We start from the raw sequence: 16,629 nt of genomic DNA on the forward strand, positions 1-16,629 counted from the left end.
TCATGCAACATTTTAAACAGAATGTATGGTCAGAAATTAAGTGTTATGTATAAGCAGGATTCCATGAATGGAAATGATAAATTGCTATTATGTAGTACATATTATTAAAATGAAGACTTAGTGCCATAATGTGCTACTGATTACTCAAAACATTTTGTGCTTTTGTATAAGACGCAAGTGATACAAAAAGGAGGATGTTTTTTGCGGGTTTCCTGTAACAGCCTCTGTGAGGTTAGATACTTAAGATTATATCAAACTTTCAGCTACAATCATATGCCATGAACCAACTGATAACTAAATCTCATGTTTTTATTTTCATTTATTTTTAGACAGAGTCTCCCTGTCGCCCAGGCTGGAGTGCAGTGGTGTGATCTTGGCTCACTGCAACCCCAGTCTCCTGGGTTCAAGCGATTCTCCTGCCTCTGCCAAATACAAAATACAAAAAAGGTTTTCTTTTTGTGTTTTTTTTTTTTTTTTTTTAAAGTAGAGACGGGGTTTCACCATGTTGGCCAGGCTGGTCTCGAACTCCTGACCTTTGGTGATCCACTCGCCTTGGCTTCCCAAAGTGCTGGGATTACAAGGTGTGAGCCACCATGCCCCGCCACAAATTATGTTTTTATAAATACAGCTTTATGTTGAATGTTGGGATTCCTAGCCTGAGCAACGTAATAAGACCTTATCTCTACAAAAAGTAGAAAAATTAGCTGGGTGTGGTGGCACGCATCTGTAGTCCCAGCTACTCAGGAGGCTGAGGCAGGAGGATCACCTGAGCCCAAGAGGTAGAGGCTGCAGTGAGCTATGACTGTGCCACAGCCTGGGTGACAGTAAAACCCTGTCTCAAAAAAAAAAAAAAAAAAAAAAAGTTGGGATTCCACTTTTACCTTTCTCTCACCATAACCTCTCTTTAGGGATAGGAATCTTTCATCTGATTACCTGTTCATACTGTATTTAAATATACTCTGTGACAAAATGACACTTGATTGGCTAATGTAGTGTTTCTCTGCAAACGAAGAGAAGCTGCATGCACATATTTGCTAATAACATCTACTAAATAAAATGGTGGTTATACAGTACTTTCCACTAAGGTCTTCAAATACTTTCTAATTCTCAATGTCTTTGGTTTGGGAAATAATAAACTTTTAAGGGGCAAAGCCTCAAACAACCTAATTTTAAAGAATGTTAAGAATTCTGGCCGGATGCAGTGGCTCACACCTGTAATCCCAGCACTTTGGAAGGCCAAGGTGGGCAGATCACGAGGTCAGCAGTTCGAGACCAGCTTGGTCCATATGGTGAAACCCCATCTCTACTAAAATTACAAAAGTTAGCTGGGCGTGGTGGTGGGCACCTGTAATCCCAGCTACTCAAGAGGCTAAGGCAGGACAATTGCTTGAAACCAGAAGGTGGAGGCTGCACTGAGTCGAGATTGTGCCACTGCTCTCCAGCCTGGGCAACAAGAGTGAAACTCCATCTCATTAAAAAAAAAAAAAATTTCTATTCATTTCCTAGTCTCCTTTATTTCATAGGTTTCTTCCAATACACCTAAAAATCCAGTATGAACATGCTTTCTTATACATTAACCTTCTCAGATGTACAGATGTTTGGATGTAATCCTATGCCTATTGCCAAATTTACTATTAATCATCCTAGGGTAGAACATATATTTTATTACTTTTATGGTATGAGCTACATTTAATGTGCCAGAATAGAGGCACATTCATCTTAGACCAAGAACTATTTTCAGTTTAGTTTTGTCACCAGAATCACGAGGTATCTTTTGACCAAATTCAGTTTCATTTAGTGTAACTGCTAAGCAATGAAGACTATTAACAAAGATTATCATTAACTCTAAAGTAAATAATAAAACTAAATATAGACTAAATACTTACTTAACTAAATTATAAAAGTTCCTTCTAACAATTCCATCCCTTGAAGTTTATCCAGAAACCTACCTACCTTTTTGCTCTTTGGAAAGCTGTTCAGCTTGGTCCCAAATTTCAGTGGCATAGAGGAAGTTGGACGTGACCTGAACATAGCTGGCTGCCATCTGGTGGATCTTCTGTGGAATGGTCACTGAAGAGCCACTTGCAGAAGCACTACTGGCCCCAGATGAATAATTTCCTGAATTGCCTGGTGACAGCTTTGGAGAAACAGGGGAAGGCATCCCCACAGCTTTGCTACACAACAGAAATAGGAAGCTTGTTCATATGGACATGGTGAGCATCATAAAATCAAGTACTACTAGCTCTTTCTTCATGAAAGCATTTAAAATGTAAAGATTCTCTTAAACTAGATGGGTTTGCAGACAACTACAATTTCTTCTAAATAAGTACTATAATCTTGTAATTCATAACCTTATTATCTTAGAATCTATACCCTTTGTTTTAATGAATGACAACAAAACAAGAGATGGACAATAACTGAAGAAGTCATGCACCTTGTTAGTGACAGTTCAAAGACTTAAAAGCCAGATCCCCTCACTTTCTGCTCAACACTTTCCATCTATTCAGGCATATAATTACATATTTTTCATACTGTTTTGTAGAAAGTTTGGTGGAATTCACATTTAACCTAAAAAACTGTGGTAGAAGATGGGAACATCTTTTATTGAACTCCATAATTTCTGACACTTTCCTAGTTTAACCAAATTACTCAGAGCTGACAGAGGTACAGCTCTCTCAAGCAACTGTAATCACCCCAAGCTTCCTGCCAATTAAACATGTCTTAGAAAACATGTATGTTGAAATCTGGCAGGTTCATTTCAGGAGTTCTAAAATTTGTGAAATGTTCAAGACTCTGATCACACACTAAAAGAAAGGAAAAATCAAAAGTTGGAAGAAAAATAAATTTGTGTGTTTGTGTGTATGTGTATATGTGTGTGTGCATATATATATATATATATATTTTTTTTTTTTGGGGGGGAGACACTCTTGCTCTGTCACCCAAGCTGGAGTGCAGTGGCGCGATCTCGACTTAGTGCAACCTCCACCCCTCTGGTTCCAATGATTCACCTGCCTCAGCCTCCGGAGTAGCTAGGATTACAAGTGTGCACAACACCACACCCGGCTAATTTTTGTATTTTTTAGTACAGATGGGGTTTCACCATGTTGGCCAGGCTGGTCTTTAACTCCTGACCTTGTGATCTGCCCACCTCGGCCTCTCAAAGTGCTGGGATTACAGGCGTGAGCCACCACGCCCAGCTTGTTTGTATTTTTATCTGCACTTTTAACATTATAAACTTATATAAAAAAATACATGCAGGACAAAGAACATCAATTCTTATAAACATAATAAATGAACAGATAAAATTAAAAAGGTTCCATGGTGTTTATTATCCTTTGGGAGATCAGTGGGATGAGACTGACATGGAGATGGAGGAGAAATCACAATCATGTCACTGTTACTAAATTCTGGCAGTGCCAAGATTTGACTAAAGATAAGCCTGCTGTGATAAGTCCAAGTAACTATGGAAATCAAACTGTGAAAAGGGTTGAGTGCTAGTAAAAACTCAGATTTCTTAATAGGTGAAATGTCTCATATCTATAATCTTTATGATTATGTTCACTTATATTTTCAATTCATAAAAAATAGAGAAAAAATTATAACTTCTAAAAATATTTTATCAGAGACTGTTTTACTTATTTAAAAAGTAGTCATCTTTCCATTTTTGGAAATTGGACCATACTCATTTCACTTTTATTGTCACAAATAATATTTTACATAATAAAATTTTACCTACCTTCCCAAGCCAGGTGATGGTGCTTGAGAATTATTATAAGAATTCTGTGGAAAAAATAAAATGTACTTAACAACAACAAAAACCACCACTACTTTATAAAGTTCTAAATATATTTAAAAGCACTGGGTCAGAGCTGATCGCAAGCAGCTTTAAATATTTAAGACACCAAAACGTGTGTGTATGTGTGTGTGTGTGTGTGTGTGTAAAAGTACAACAGAAAGAAATTATTAGGTGAGAGCTGGGGTGTTCTGGAAGACTTCACAGAAAAGGCAAGGAAAGAATGAGTAACACATGGATAAAGGGAAAGGGGATAAGTCCCAGCTACTCCCAGCTACCTGAGATAAGCTGCAGTGAGCCATGATCGTTTTTTTTTTTTTAAACTCTCTCTTAAAAAAGGGGGTGGGTGGGTGGGTGGAGAGAGGGGAGAGATGAATCATACTACGCACAAAGGCTGCAGAAAAGACAATGTATGTGGCCCCATGCAGTTTGCCTAAAGCAGAGGTTTAGACAAGGAACAAGAGAGAGACCCCTTGGGGCCAGGGTAAGGAGTTTAAACTTGACCTAGCAGGCAACTACTGAAGGGTTCCAAGTCATAATCAGAGGCAGATTTTAGCAGGATTTATGTGGTGCTGGCCTGAAGAAACACAGGAAAACCTTTTAGGCAACTAAGATAGTAGTCGGAAAAGGATGGCATGAAAACAAAAGTTTTTTTTTTTTTTTTTTTTTTGAGACAGAGTCTCTCTCTGTCACCAGGCTGGAGTGCAGTGGCCTGATCTCGGCTCACTGCCGCCTCCGCCTCCGGGGTTCAAGCAGTTCTCCTGCCTCAGCCTCCCAAGTAGCTGGGACTACAAGCGTGTGGCACCACGCCCGGCTAATTTTTATATATTTAGTAGAGATGGGGTTTCACCATGTTGGCCAGGATGGTCTCGATCTCTTGACCTCATGATCTACCTGCCTCGGCCTCCCAAAGTGCTGGGATTACAGGTGTGAGCCACCTCACCTGGCCGAAAACAAATTATCATTTAAAAAGTAAATACAGCCACTGCACATGGCTACCAGAGTTCTACCATCAGATACACGTACATTAAAAAACTTGAAGAAACCTCCAACTTATTTGAAAGGTCCCAAACAGTAGCTCCTCCCCTGGTGTGTTTGCATAAACATGAGGGCAGTTCTGGGGTGGGGATGGGAGACTGCAAATTTTGTCTCCTAGGAAATGGACCTTGTGCTTCTGTATGCTTACCTTCAGGTGCTCTGTCAGTGTCTTTGAGTACTTCAAAGCATTTTCTTTCTTCAGTTTGAAAAGCCTCAGGTACAGCAAAGACTCGCATCGCAGGCTAGCCAATGGAAAAGGGCAGCTTATTTACCAGGACAGCAAACTGTGACCAGATCTGCACAGTCTTTGCATTGTGCAGGAGACTGGCTCATGTGACCATGGCATAGGCCACAACATTAACCCTTAGGCAAAACCAACAGATGTGTTCTTATTGTGGTACACGTCCTACAGAGGGGAAGATGGCTAAGAAGCCTAGGACTAGCCTCTCATTATTTGCTGACATTCCAAAATCCAAACCTTATCCATAGGACACCAATGTGTCATGAAGTTTTAAAAATTACGAAGGGGTAGAATTTCCAAACCAAAGTGTAAATAATCTAAAATTAAAAAACAAAAACTAAGAAACTCAACTACAAATATTACAAACCAAAACATAGCTTACAAAGACCCTGCAGGATCATCCCTGCCTATCTCTCCAGTCACACCCAATTCTCGCTGGTCTTCTTTTAGTTCCTTGAAAGTTTCCCATTCCTTTCCACCATCCAGCCCTTGTACATGTTGTTCCCTCTAAATAGAGTAGGTCTCCCTACCCTCTACTGTTACAGTTACATATACTTTTCTTTCAAAACACTTATATCATATGGACCTGTATGATGATTTGTTTGATTTCTGTCTTCTCACACTAGACTATACTCCATGATGAACAGGGCTGTGTTAGTTTTCTTCTTAGCTGCATTCCCAGTGTTAAATACAGTGCCAGGTAAAGACCTATAACAATCGAACTGATAATATCTCACTGGGATGAAGCAAACAAGTCACATCCTTTATTCTGAGCAAACTAGATGCTTGCTCCCTAAGGAAAAGCACGGGTGAATGGAGAGAGAGGGTACCAAAAGAAGAGTGTGGAAAAGTGATTATTCAAGACCATGGACGTTTCTACCATCAGTCCCACAAAGTCAAGGCTTTCATCAAGAAGGAAATGGATCAGTGACTGACAACTCAAACTTTTCAGTAGGAATTCTGAGTTACTTCCTGCTTGACCCGTCAAGAACAGATTTAAGACACGATTATGGAAGGCTGATTCAAGGAAAACATTCAGAAGAGCACACACAGCACTATTTATTATAGAACTTCCTGTCATCTAGCAGAGGCTAGAACACAGAAAACTCACCAAAGTACTGTGAGTCGTTTATCTGCAGCTGTAGCATCTGGTGCCAAGTAATTCTTTAGCTTCATAGTGTATCTGTTGAGTTACAATAACAAACAAATGACAAACAGAATACTTCACCTTGATCTTATGATTTCACTTGTCCTTAAAACATTAGAATTTCAAACCTAAATAAAAGCAAAAATACTCATTGAAGTATCTACTTCTCCTTTATCTAAGGACATTAAAGGATTATACACCCTCTTCCGTTTACTATATATCAGCCCCTTCCTAGATGGACCAGAGAAATAATGTTATTGCCAATGATCTGCCAAGTTTTTCCACTTACTTGATGAGATCCACTGTCTCTGAATACATAGGGAATGGGGATTTGGATTCCTGAGCATTTTTCTCTAATGCATTCCCACATTCAATGAAAGATACCACAGCATCAAGATAGTATACAGCTTTCTCAAACCTATCAGACTGAAGAAAGGAGAGAATGCAAGTAATGAGTAGTGATCTACTATGGCTACAAACATCAAAAGATTACTTAAGTTAATTTGATTAAATATATAAGTGTAAGGAGAATATTTACATACCAATGCATCTGCATTGTGCTTTAGCTTTTTTGCTTCTTGTAAATAATGGTCTGCTGAATAATTTCTGCAAGGTAAATTTTCATCATAAATAGAATAGTAAATATTTTCATAATACGAGTTCATTTCAGTATCTAGTATCCCTCAGTTTTTATGTCCTCAAACAAAGAAAATGAGCTATTACTAAGTATTTGTTTCAATATTTTCTGACAAATGTTTGTATCAGGTTAAAAGCATAAGTTGTTTTGACCAACTCATGGCAAATCTAATTAGGAAAATAGAAATCAAGCTCCCTAGTATCAAATACTAAGTTACTCAAGTTGACTGAGAGATTAAGCATAAATAAAATGAGAGTAGGAGAAATAACCTTTTTATTAAAATAGAGGAAAAAACAATATTGCTCTTTCTCATCTAAGAAACCCTCCATTTTAACAGTGATATCAGCAGTAGTAAGATTCTTCTACTGGAAGGCAGATCATTCACATCCCCCATGGGAGTCATGGAGTTAAGCTAAAGGAACAGTACTTGGACTAGTGGGTACTGTTCAAATTGAAACCTGAATATTCTGCAGATCATACATAAGTATACATCTTCTGATCAATGATAGATTTATTTTATTATTATTTTTTTTGAGACGGAGTCTCACTCTGTCGCCCAGGCAGGAGTGCAGTGGCGCGATCTCGGCTCACTGCAACCTCTGCCTCCCAGGTTCAAGCAATTCTCCTGCCTCAGCCTCCTGAATAGCTGCGATTACAGGGGCGCATCACCACACCCAGCTAATTTTTGTATTTTTAGTACAGACAGGGTTTCTCCATGTTGGTCAGGCTGGTCTCAAACTCCTGACCTCGTGATCCGCCTGCCTGGGCCTCCCAAAGTGCTGGGATTACAAGCGTGAGCCACCGCGCCCGGCCAATGATAGAAATTAAAATGAGTTTCTTATATGCTGACTGGAATCATTTCTTAAATACACATACAAAAAATCATATTATCTCACCTGTCATCAAAGACAAGCTTTGTTCTCCGAGGCTTAGAAGAATCAAGAGTTGGTGCAGATGGAGGACAATTAGAGGAGCTACTTGGAGCCTTTTCCTGACCAAAAAAATATATAACTACAATGAAAACTGTAAGGAGATTAAAAATGAAACTAATAGCATTTCTTCAGCCACTGGTAAAAAGGAAACGAAATTTCACTGGCTTTCATAATGAATTTCCTTGTTACAAAACTTTTATAAACTTCATAATGTAAATTAAAAAAAAAAATGGGTCCATTTTATATAACTGAAATATTCATTCTAATATTTATATAAGGGTCTACTACATGCCAAGCACTGGCCAAGGCAGTTATTAAAACATAAGGAAGACAAAAGCCTAGTATGAAAATGGCAGCACTACTTACAGCAAATTTATTGGTAGTTACTGGTCAATGAAAACAGCAATAATATTAACAGCATCTAATGTTTATTATGTGCTTACAACTTAGCAGGCACTAAGTTAACTAAGTACTTAGCATTATTGTTAATCCTTTAACAAACCTATGAAATAAGTACTGCTATTAAGATAAAATGAAAAAGCAGTCTCAAGGAGGTTGAGTAACTTGCCTAAGTTCAAACAGGTTTTAAGTGGCATTCCTGGAATTTGAGTTTTAAATTCAGAATTGCCAGACTTCAAAAGCCAAGTTACTTTCTTAAACTTTACTCTGCCTCTCATCCACATGTCTTTTTTTTATTTTAAGAGATGAAGTCTTGCTATGTTGCCCAGGTTGATCTTAAACTCCTAGGCTCAAGTGATTCTCCCGCCTCAGCCTCCTGAGTAGCTGGGACCGTAGGCATGTACAACTGCACCTGGCTATATGTTTCTGCCTCCTATCAATATAGCCCTTTATGAAAGAGCTATGACTCTCTCTCAACTGCCTCCCATCCAGCCCTGTCTTTAATAAGGAATATACATTTTTCCATAATAAAACACCATAAACAAGTGGAATTTAATAAATAAATAAAACGAATATACATTTTTCCATAATAAAACACCATAAACAAGTGGAATTTATTCCAGGAATGCATGGATGTTTCAACATTAGAAAACCCAATAATACATAATTTTACTTTACCTAACAATTTACCCAATATTATACAATGTTTTATATTTATATAAAAAATATAAAATTTTTAAATATATAATTGTACTTTGAAATGGCTTTCTGAATATTATGTTGTACTGTAACATTACTAGGATAGCTTTCCCTCTGTTTTATTTATTTATTTGTTTGAGACAGCATCTCACTCTGTTGCCTAGGCTGGAGTGCAGTAGCGCAATCATGGCTCACTGTGGCTTCAACCCCCTGGGCTCAAGCAATCCTCCAGCCAGCCTCCCAAAGTGTTGGAATAATAGGCCGTGAGCCACCATGCCTGGCTGCCTCTATGTTTTATAAATAGACCCATAAGGACCTACATTCAGATATGCTTTTCAGAGGATTTCTGAAAATGTTTCCAAATATTTTAACACAGTTTTCTTATATAAAAACTATGTGTAATGTTGGTTTTCCAGATCTAATTTTTTCTTTTTCTTTTTTTTTTTTTTTTGAGATGGAATCTCGCTTTGTCGCCCAGGCTGGAGTGCAGTGGCGCGATGTCGGCTCACTGCAAGCTCCGCCTCCTGGGTTCACGCCATTCTCCTGCCTCAGCCTCCCAAGTAGCTGGGACTACAGGCGCCCACCACCAAGCCCGGCTAATTTTTTGTATTTTTAGTAGAGATGGGGTTTCACTGGGTTAGCCAGGATGGTCTCGATCTCCTGACCTCGTGATCCGCCCGTCTCGGCCTCCCAAAGTGCTGGGATTACAGGCTTGAGCCACCGCTCCCGGCCTCTAATTTTTTTCTTTAATTGATAGTATTAAAAATAGCATATTTCCTAATTAAATTAGATTGTTATCTAAAAAATTCAAATGTCACTGCCTAACTTGGGAATGGTCAAGACTAACAAATATTAACTTCAATAACTATTAAGTATCAAGAGCTATTGAAATCAAAGTGGTAAGGCCCTATTCTATATTTTGTTGAAAACAATAGAGTACCAAATGACTACATTTGATCTAACAAATATTTCCTCATTACCCAGCAAGTTAAACACCAGATAAAACACAAAACAAGACACAAAACAAATCTCTGCTTTCAAGAAGCTGACAAACTTCTTGAAGAAACTCCCTTCTTATGTGTGATAGAAGCATACACAGTGATTTTTACCTATGAGATAGCAGAATCCAAAAGAGGAGAGCTCACTTATTTAAAAGCAAAAAAAAAAAGCAATAGCAGGTTTCAAGAAGCAAGCACAGAGGTCTCAAATCCTACAGTTAAAGGATGGGAAATGGAGAAAAAAACATCAGCAGGCAGATGGAAAACTGGACCAATAAAGCTGACCAATGTAAGAGTCAAGGTCCTAAGCACCTTGTGCTAACACTAAACTACTACAGAAGGAGGCTGTTCAGCTAGAGAAAAAGCTTTCTGTGTATTTAAATTTAAGAAGTTGTTAATTAAAATAATCTCAATTAAAAAATTTTTAATTTTACCACAGTTAATAAATATAAGAGCTTTAAGGAGTCTTATTTTTCAATTCTCAAACCTTTGCTTACTAAATAATAGGTATTTTCTGATTTGAGTAAATTTGCTTCTGATCAGAACAGTTTAGAAAGCAAACGACCTGGTAAACAAATTGAGGGTGAGAGACTATTAAAGTACAGCCTTGAATAAACTCCTTTGATCCAAATCTCCATCTATAGATGTGAAGAATACTTCCCCCTACATTGTGAGTATCCTAGGAATAATAATTAGAAATAATTTCAGTGCTAACTTAGCTAAAGATTTCTTTTTCTATTTCATGAATCAAAGCCAAATGATTGCTTTGTCACTTTACGTAACATAACTAGTTTGTAAAGTATAATTCTGAGAAACTCAAAGCCTATTTCAAACAATATACAAGAACTCAGTCTTAGCAACTAAAACCATTTAGTTCTTATTTTAAAAACTTCCATAACTAACTTTTCCAATTACTGGTTTCTATCTTTTTTTTTTTTTTTTAAATTCTAAAGCTCTTTTATAGACAGGGTCTCAACATGTTGCCCAGGTTGGACTCAAATTCCTCAAGTGATCCTTCCATTTTAGCCTCCCAAATAGCTGGGACTACAGGTATGAGCCACTGTACCCAGGAGTTTTTATTTCAATGGACCAGCTGACTTACTGCCTTCACAGTCTTACATCACTGTATTCATTTATCAAGATTATTACATATAGAGGGTAAAAGGCATAGGCCTATGTATTTATTAATATGTTACAATAATTTCAAAGCACAGTGTCACCCTGGAAAAGTCACATGGCAAGTTGAGTGATTTTCAAAAGCCCCAGGCCCCCAACACTTTACCTTAACCTCCTTGGAACTACTGGAAGTCTTCCCTTCGGTCTTCTTCTGCTTGGATGTAGAGGAACTGTTTCTGCTGCTGCCACTAGTCTCCTTGCTGTTACTGCTTGACTTTAAGGAAGAAGACTGACTAATAGTCCTCTTCCGAGAGCCATGCTCTGTTTTTGGATCTTTTGAAGGAACAGGCCCAGCAGGAGAAGGCAACAAATCCTTTTCTTTTGCAGCACTCTGCTTAGATGACCTGCCAAACCAAACGAATGCCCTCATTTCTCCACAAAGTAATACAGGGGTAGTTGATTTTTCCATTTCTCTTTGTCTGCTTTCAAGACAAATCTGTTTTTCCCCATTTGATTACTAGGACACATGATTTCTATAAAACAAAATAAGACTGTAAATTCCATGAGGGTAGGCATCTTTTCTGTTTTTATTCCTGTGGTTGTATATCCAGGGCCAAAAACATGACCTACCACTCAGTAGTACTCAATAAATATTGGCTGAATGAATGAACAAAATGATGAATAGTGAACGAAGAGATTACCACTTTTAAGTTGGCAACCAGTCTCTTGGAAATTACAGGTAAGTTTGCCATCTAACCAGAAAGTGGCATACCTTTACTTTAATTCTCCCGATAGTCACCCCTACCCCAATAAAAAATGAAGAAAGGAAGAATTAATTAAATTTTAAATGTTTTCCATCCCTATTAGCTAAAAGCGAAAGCTCCCACTATTTGGCATATGTTATGTGTGTGCATTTATATAACACTCGCTTACTAAAATGAACACTCAGAGCATGTTAGAAAGTACCCAGTATCAAATGATACACATATATTAACAACATTAGCATGCAACATGTTTTGGGGACGTACTCTCTGTTGCTGGATGGCTTATGGCCTGCTGAATTCTTGTCCTCTGTTTTGGGTTTCTTGCTCTCGCTGGCTCGGCTATCATCTTCATTCTAGATGAAAAATAGAAACCGTGGTCTGATCTTTATTCAACTAACTTCAGCTTCCAGCACTAGCTATCCACAAAGAGTTTATCCCTGATTAAGCATCAGAAAGATAAAAGAGAAGTACAATAATTCATTTAAATAACATTCAAAAAGATTAGGTTTTAAGGCTGAGGTCTCCTATTTTAGATACACAGAACCCAAAGACTGAAACAGATTTCCTACAGTCTCTAAGATGGCATCTTTTCAATGTAATGATTTGAGGGGTGGTATCTGTGAAATTATAATTAAGATATAATTTACATAACATGAAATTCACTCTTCAGAAGTACACAATTCCATAACATTTGGTATATTCAGAGTTGTACAACCATCACCACAATGAATTTTAATTTTATTTATTTATTTATCTGTCGCCCAGGCTGGAGTGCAGTGGCATGATCTCAGCTCACTGCAACCTCTACCTCCCAGGTTCAAGTGATTCTCCTGCCTCAGCCTCCTGGCTAATTTTTTGTATTTTCAGTAGAGATGGGGTTTCATTGTGTTAGCCAGGATGGTCTCAATCTCCTGGCCTCATTATCCGCCCATCTCGGCCTCCCAAAGTGCTGGGATTACAGGTTTGAGCCACTGCAGCCGGCTTAATGAATTTTAAAATATGTTCGTTATCCTGAAAACACACTCCATACCCATCTCTTCCTCCCCCAGACACTGACAATCACACTTCATCTTTATAGATTTGCCTATTCTAGACATTTCAGGAAAATGGTATAATTCAATATATGTGGTCTTTGTGGCTCCTTTCATTTAGTGTAACATTTTTAAGGTTCATCCATGTTGCAGCATGGATCAGTACTGCATTCTCATTTATGGCTGAACAGTACTCACTGCATAGAATTTATTCATTCTGTTTAGTCATTCATCAGGTGATGGCCATTTGGGTTGTTTCCACTTTTTGGCTAATATGAATAATGCTACTATGAACATTCAAGTACAAGTTTTTGTGTGGACATATGTTTTCATTTCTCTTGGATATATACCTAGGAGTACAATTGCAGGTCAAAAGGTAACTCTATGTTTAACTTTTTCAGTAACTACCAAACTATGTTCCAAAGCAGTGGTATCATTTCCATTTTCATCAGGACCGTATCAAAGTTCCAACTTTTTCACAACTTTGCCAACAATTTTTGTCGTCCCTACTTTTGATTACGGCCCAGCCTAGTGACTGAAAAAACTTTTTGATGGAAAACACAAGTGGTGGGCCCATCCACTGCCAATGTTACTTTTCTAAGTGAATCTAAGTTTTCCTTTTGTTTCAAATATCAGGGCACAAGAATGCAAATATTCTACCATAACAAAAGAATCTGTTCCCCTATACAAATGATTAAAGACAGACAAATGAAAACATGAGAAAAAGAAATCTACATCCTTTACTACCCTTAACTGGGTCTTCTCTTAGTACTACCTGCTTTATCTCCAGGTATTGCCCTTGACACTTTATATTTTAAATGCTTGAATATCTTCTAAAAGGGCCAGGTGTGGTGGCTGACACCTGTAACGCCAGTGCTTTGGGAAGCTGAGTGGGAGGACTGCTTGATTCCAGGAGTTTGAGACCAGTTTGGGCAACACAGCAAGACACCATCTCTATAAAAAATTAGCCAGGTGTGGGGTCGCATGCCCGTAGTCCTAGCTACTCGGGAGGCTGAGGAGGGAGGATCACTTGAACCCAGGAGTTTGAGGTTACAGTGAGCTATGAATACCATGGTACTCCAGCCTAGGTGACAGAGCAACACCCTCTCTCTAAAAGTAAGAAAAATAAAATAAAATGTTACGAAAAAAGTAATACTTTTTAAGCACAAAAGGACCATTCTTTTTAAATTCCATAAAAAAAATCCTAGGTTCCTAAAGAGCAGAGTCCATCATACACAAGCTCTTATTCCACATAATTCTATGAATTAAATCCCACAGCCAAGTCTAGCAATCTGAGGCTGTGGGCTACAGGGGCCAGTGGCCCTAAACAGCTTACTAGTTCAGCAAAACATCCCTGTACAATGATAATGGAAACTCATTAGCTATAGTAAGGAGAGCAGTAAGCATTGGTTTTCTAAAAATTCAAATAATGTGGACAATTTCAATTTTTAAAGATTCAAAAAAGAAGTGAGGTATTATTCTAATTTGTCTGAATATATATCATCTGCACATGGCACTGTGGTTTTATGAAAAGGAGAGAGGAAAATATCTCACGCCATTTTAAGAAAGTGCTCTACTCTCCCTGTAATATACGTGATTCTCACGTCAACTGGAGTGGTGTTTGTGTTCCAAGTTTACTTGGTAAGGCCATTCTGGTACCTATCTGTTCAGCTACTCAAACTTAACTTCTAGTCTTTCACGATCATACACATGTATCAGGGGAAATTACAGTATTCTTTGATATAGACTACTTAAAACTTTACGTTCTCCTGAAAATTCCTCACTAGAGCTGAAAAGATCAGGCTGTTTTTCCCACAGAGTCTCTATATTTGTAGTGATTCAGATCTCTTCATTGTATGATTATTATCCTCCAATCATAGACATGCGTGAATTTTCACATTTCCTCAGTCTAAGAAAAGCAGACCTTAAATGTACAAATTTTGCCTCTATATCCAAAATTATCTTGGAAGTATTTAGGGATGAGAGCTGGCTATGAGCCAGCAGTATTTTTAGTTCTGACCTTTGTTAAGGAAGAGAAGCTGGGGCGCAGAGGTGCACAGCAGATGAGTTATTAAAAGTGTGCCTTGGTCTGGGTGTATGACGTAAGAAAATGGTAGGGATTATAACAATCTGGGGAGTACGTATCCAAAACTAAAAACACCTACAACCAAAATGTTGAGAATGTTGCAAATGCCTGTTTGCAAGTTGCTGCTCTCTAACCTCTACACCGGTCAGCGAAAAGCACTGGCTCATTTCTTATTTCATTAGCAACTATCCTGCTTTAACTGAAGGACACAGGCAAGAATCACAGAAATCTTCAAGAGACTGTTCCATAAGTAGCCTCAAGTGGGCCTTGGGTTTACCCACTATTTTCCTTCACAGTTTATGACCTGCCTTGTTACTTTGTGGCTTACTGAGATTTCCACCGCATTTCAGATTCTGATGTTTCAAAACAAACAACAAAAACCCTTCACAAACCTTATGCTTCCTCTTGCCTTTGTTGGAAACTTTTTCTGAGGCTTGTTTCTGAGCCTCTCTCGTGTGCTTTTCTGGCACATTTTTCTTTTCCCCCTTGGGCGGCTCTGTTTCTTTGTAAGGCTTTCCTGGTATTCTAGTCAAAAGATTCAGGTCAATCTTCACAATAAGTGGATACCTGTCATCAGGCTCACTGAGGGGTGAAAGAAGTTCCTTCTCTTCCATAGGAGAGAACATTCGTTGCCGAAAAAAGCTATCTTCTTCCTCCACTGAGGAGGGCTTAACAGGAGTCCTATTGCTCTCGGGGTACTTAGGAGTTTGTGAGGAAGGAGGAAGGCTCTCGCTTTCATCTGAATCTGAGGATGAGGTATCTGTTTCTATGATTTCCCTTGATTTCTGGGAAGATTTACTTGTTGATTTATATTTCTTTTTCTCTGCTGTAGGTCGAGGGGAAGACTTAGACTCCTTCTTTATATTGGGTTTCCTTGAGCCTTTGGTGGCTGCTTTGTGTCTGCTGGAGGGCATGCTGCTAGCCAAGTCTACAGGAGTTTCACTTTCTATCTTCAGGCCTCCACGAGGCTCTTCAGCAGCTGTCTTCTCAGCCTTTTTGGGTTGTTTTTTGCCTACAGTTCTTCTCTGTGTTGTGCTGTCACTCTGTGCAGGAGATTTCTGCCTCCCACGCCCACTTTCTGATCCCTTTTGGATGGTTTTGGAGTCTCGTCCAGGAGTAGCGGAACTCGTTTCTTTAGGTCCACTTGTATCAGTGTAGCTATTCCCAGTGCCCTGCTCTCGGCCTTCCTTTTTGTAGCCTTGAGATGATGGGATGTTACTGTCCACTGAAGAAGCGGGTGACACTTTATGTGGGTTCACTTTATTCAGCCAATTATCAAGTTGCCATTTGTTTGTTGGCGGGGGTTCAGGCTGAAAAACAGAGAAACATGTATGCTTTTTTCAATAGTGAAGCGTTCTCCCCCCTTTACAACCTCAAAGAAGAGGAAAAACCACAATGCCTAATGCAACAAAAGCATTTACTTGCCATGGTTCTTTATGAACCAAAGCAAAGGGCTGAGTATTGACTATTAGCTCTTATCATCTGATCATCTGAATAAGAAGATAAGCGGCCGGGCACGGTGGCTCACACCTGTAATCCCAGCACTTTGGGAGGCTGAGGTGGGCGGATCATGAGGTCAGGGGTTTGAGACCAGTCTGACCAACATGGTGAAATCCCGTTTCTACTAAAAATACAAAAATTAGCCAGGTGTGGTGGCACACGCCTGTAATCGCAGCTACTCAGGAGGCTGAGGCAGGAGAATCACTTGAACCCGGGAGGCAGAGGTTGCAGTGAGCCAAAATTGAGCC

General features: G+C 38.8%; 1 protein-coding gene across 4 annotated transcripts in view; it reads right to left on the minus strand.

The window, feature by feature from the left end:
- Positions 1-16,629, minus strand: part of AFF4 (ALF transcription elongation factor 4) — an 89,427-nt gene that overhangs the window by 5,965 nt on the left and 66,833 nt on the right. For all 4 annotated transcript variants that reach the window (XM_015140774.3, XM_015140771.3, XM_078005165.1 and 1 more), the window contains 10 exons: positions 15,274-16,191; positions 12,029-12,117; positions 11,167-11,404; positions 7,753-7,847; positions 6,762-6,825; positions 6,509-6,645; positions 6,184-6,255; positions 4,980-5,073; positions 3,737-3,780; positions 1,954-2,174 (listed from right to left, as the gene is read on the minus strand). In XM_015140774.3, the coding sequence (XP_014996260.1) occupies positions 1,954-2,174; positions 3,737-3,780; positions 4,980-5,073; positions 6,184-6,255; positions 6,509-6,645; positions 6,762-6,825; positions 7,753-7,847; positions 11,167-11,404; positions 12,029-12,117; positions 15,274-16,191 (1,972 nt within the window). The remainder of the gene's footprint in view (positions 1-1,953; positions 2,175-3,736; positions 3,781-4,979; positions 5,074-6,183; positions 6,256-6,508; positions 6,646-6,761; positions 6,826-7,752; positions 7,848-11,166; positions 11,405-12,028; positions 12,118-15,273; positions 16,192-16,629) is intronic.

Source organism: Macaca mulatta, chromosome 6, assembly GCF_049350105.2.
Source record: "Macaca mulatta isolate MMU2019108-1 chromosome 6, T2T-MMU8v2.0, whole genome shotgun sequence".
Taxonomy (NCBI): domain Eukaryota; kingdom Metazoa; phylum Chordata; class Mammalia; order Primates; family Cercopithecidae; genus Macaca; species Macaca mulatta.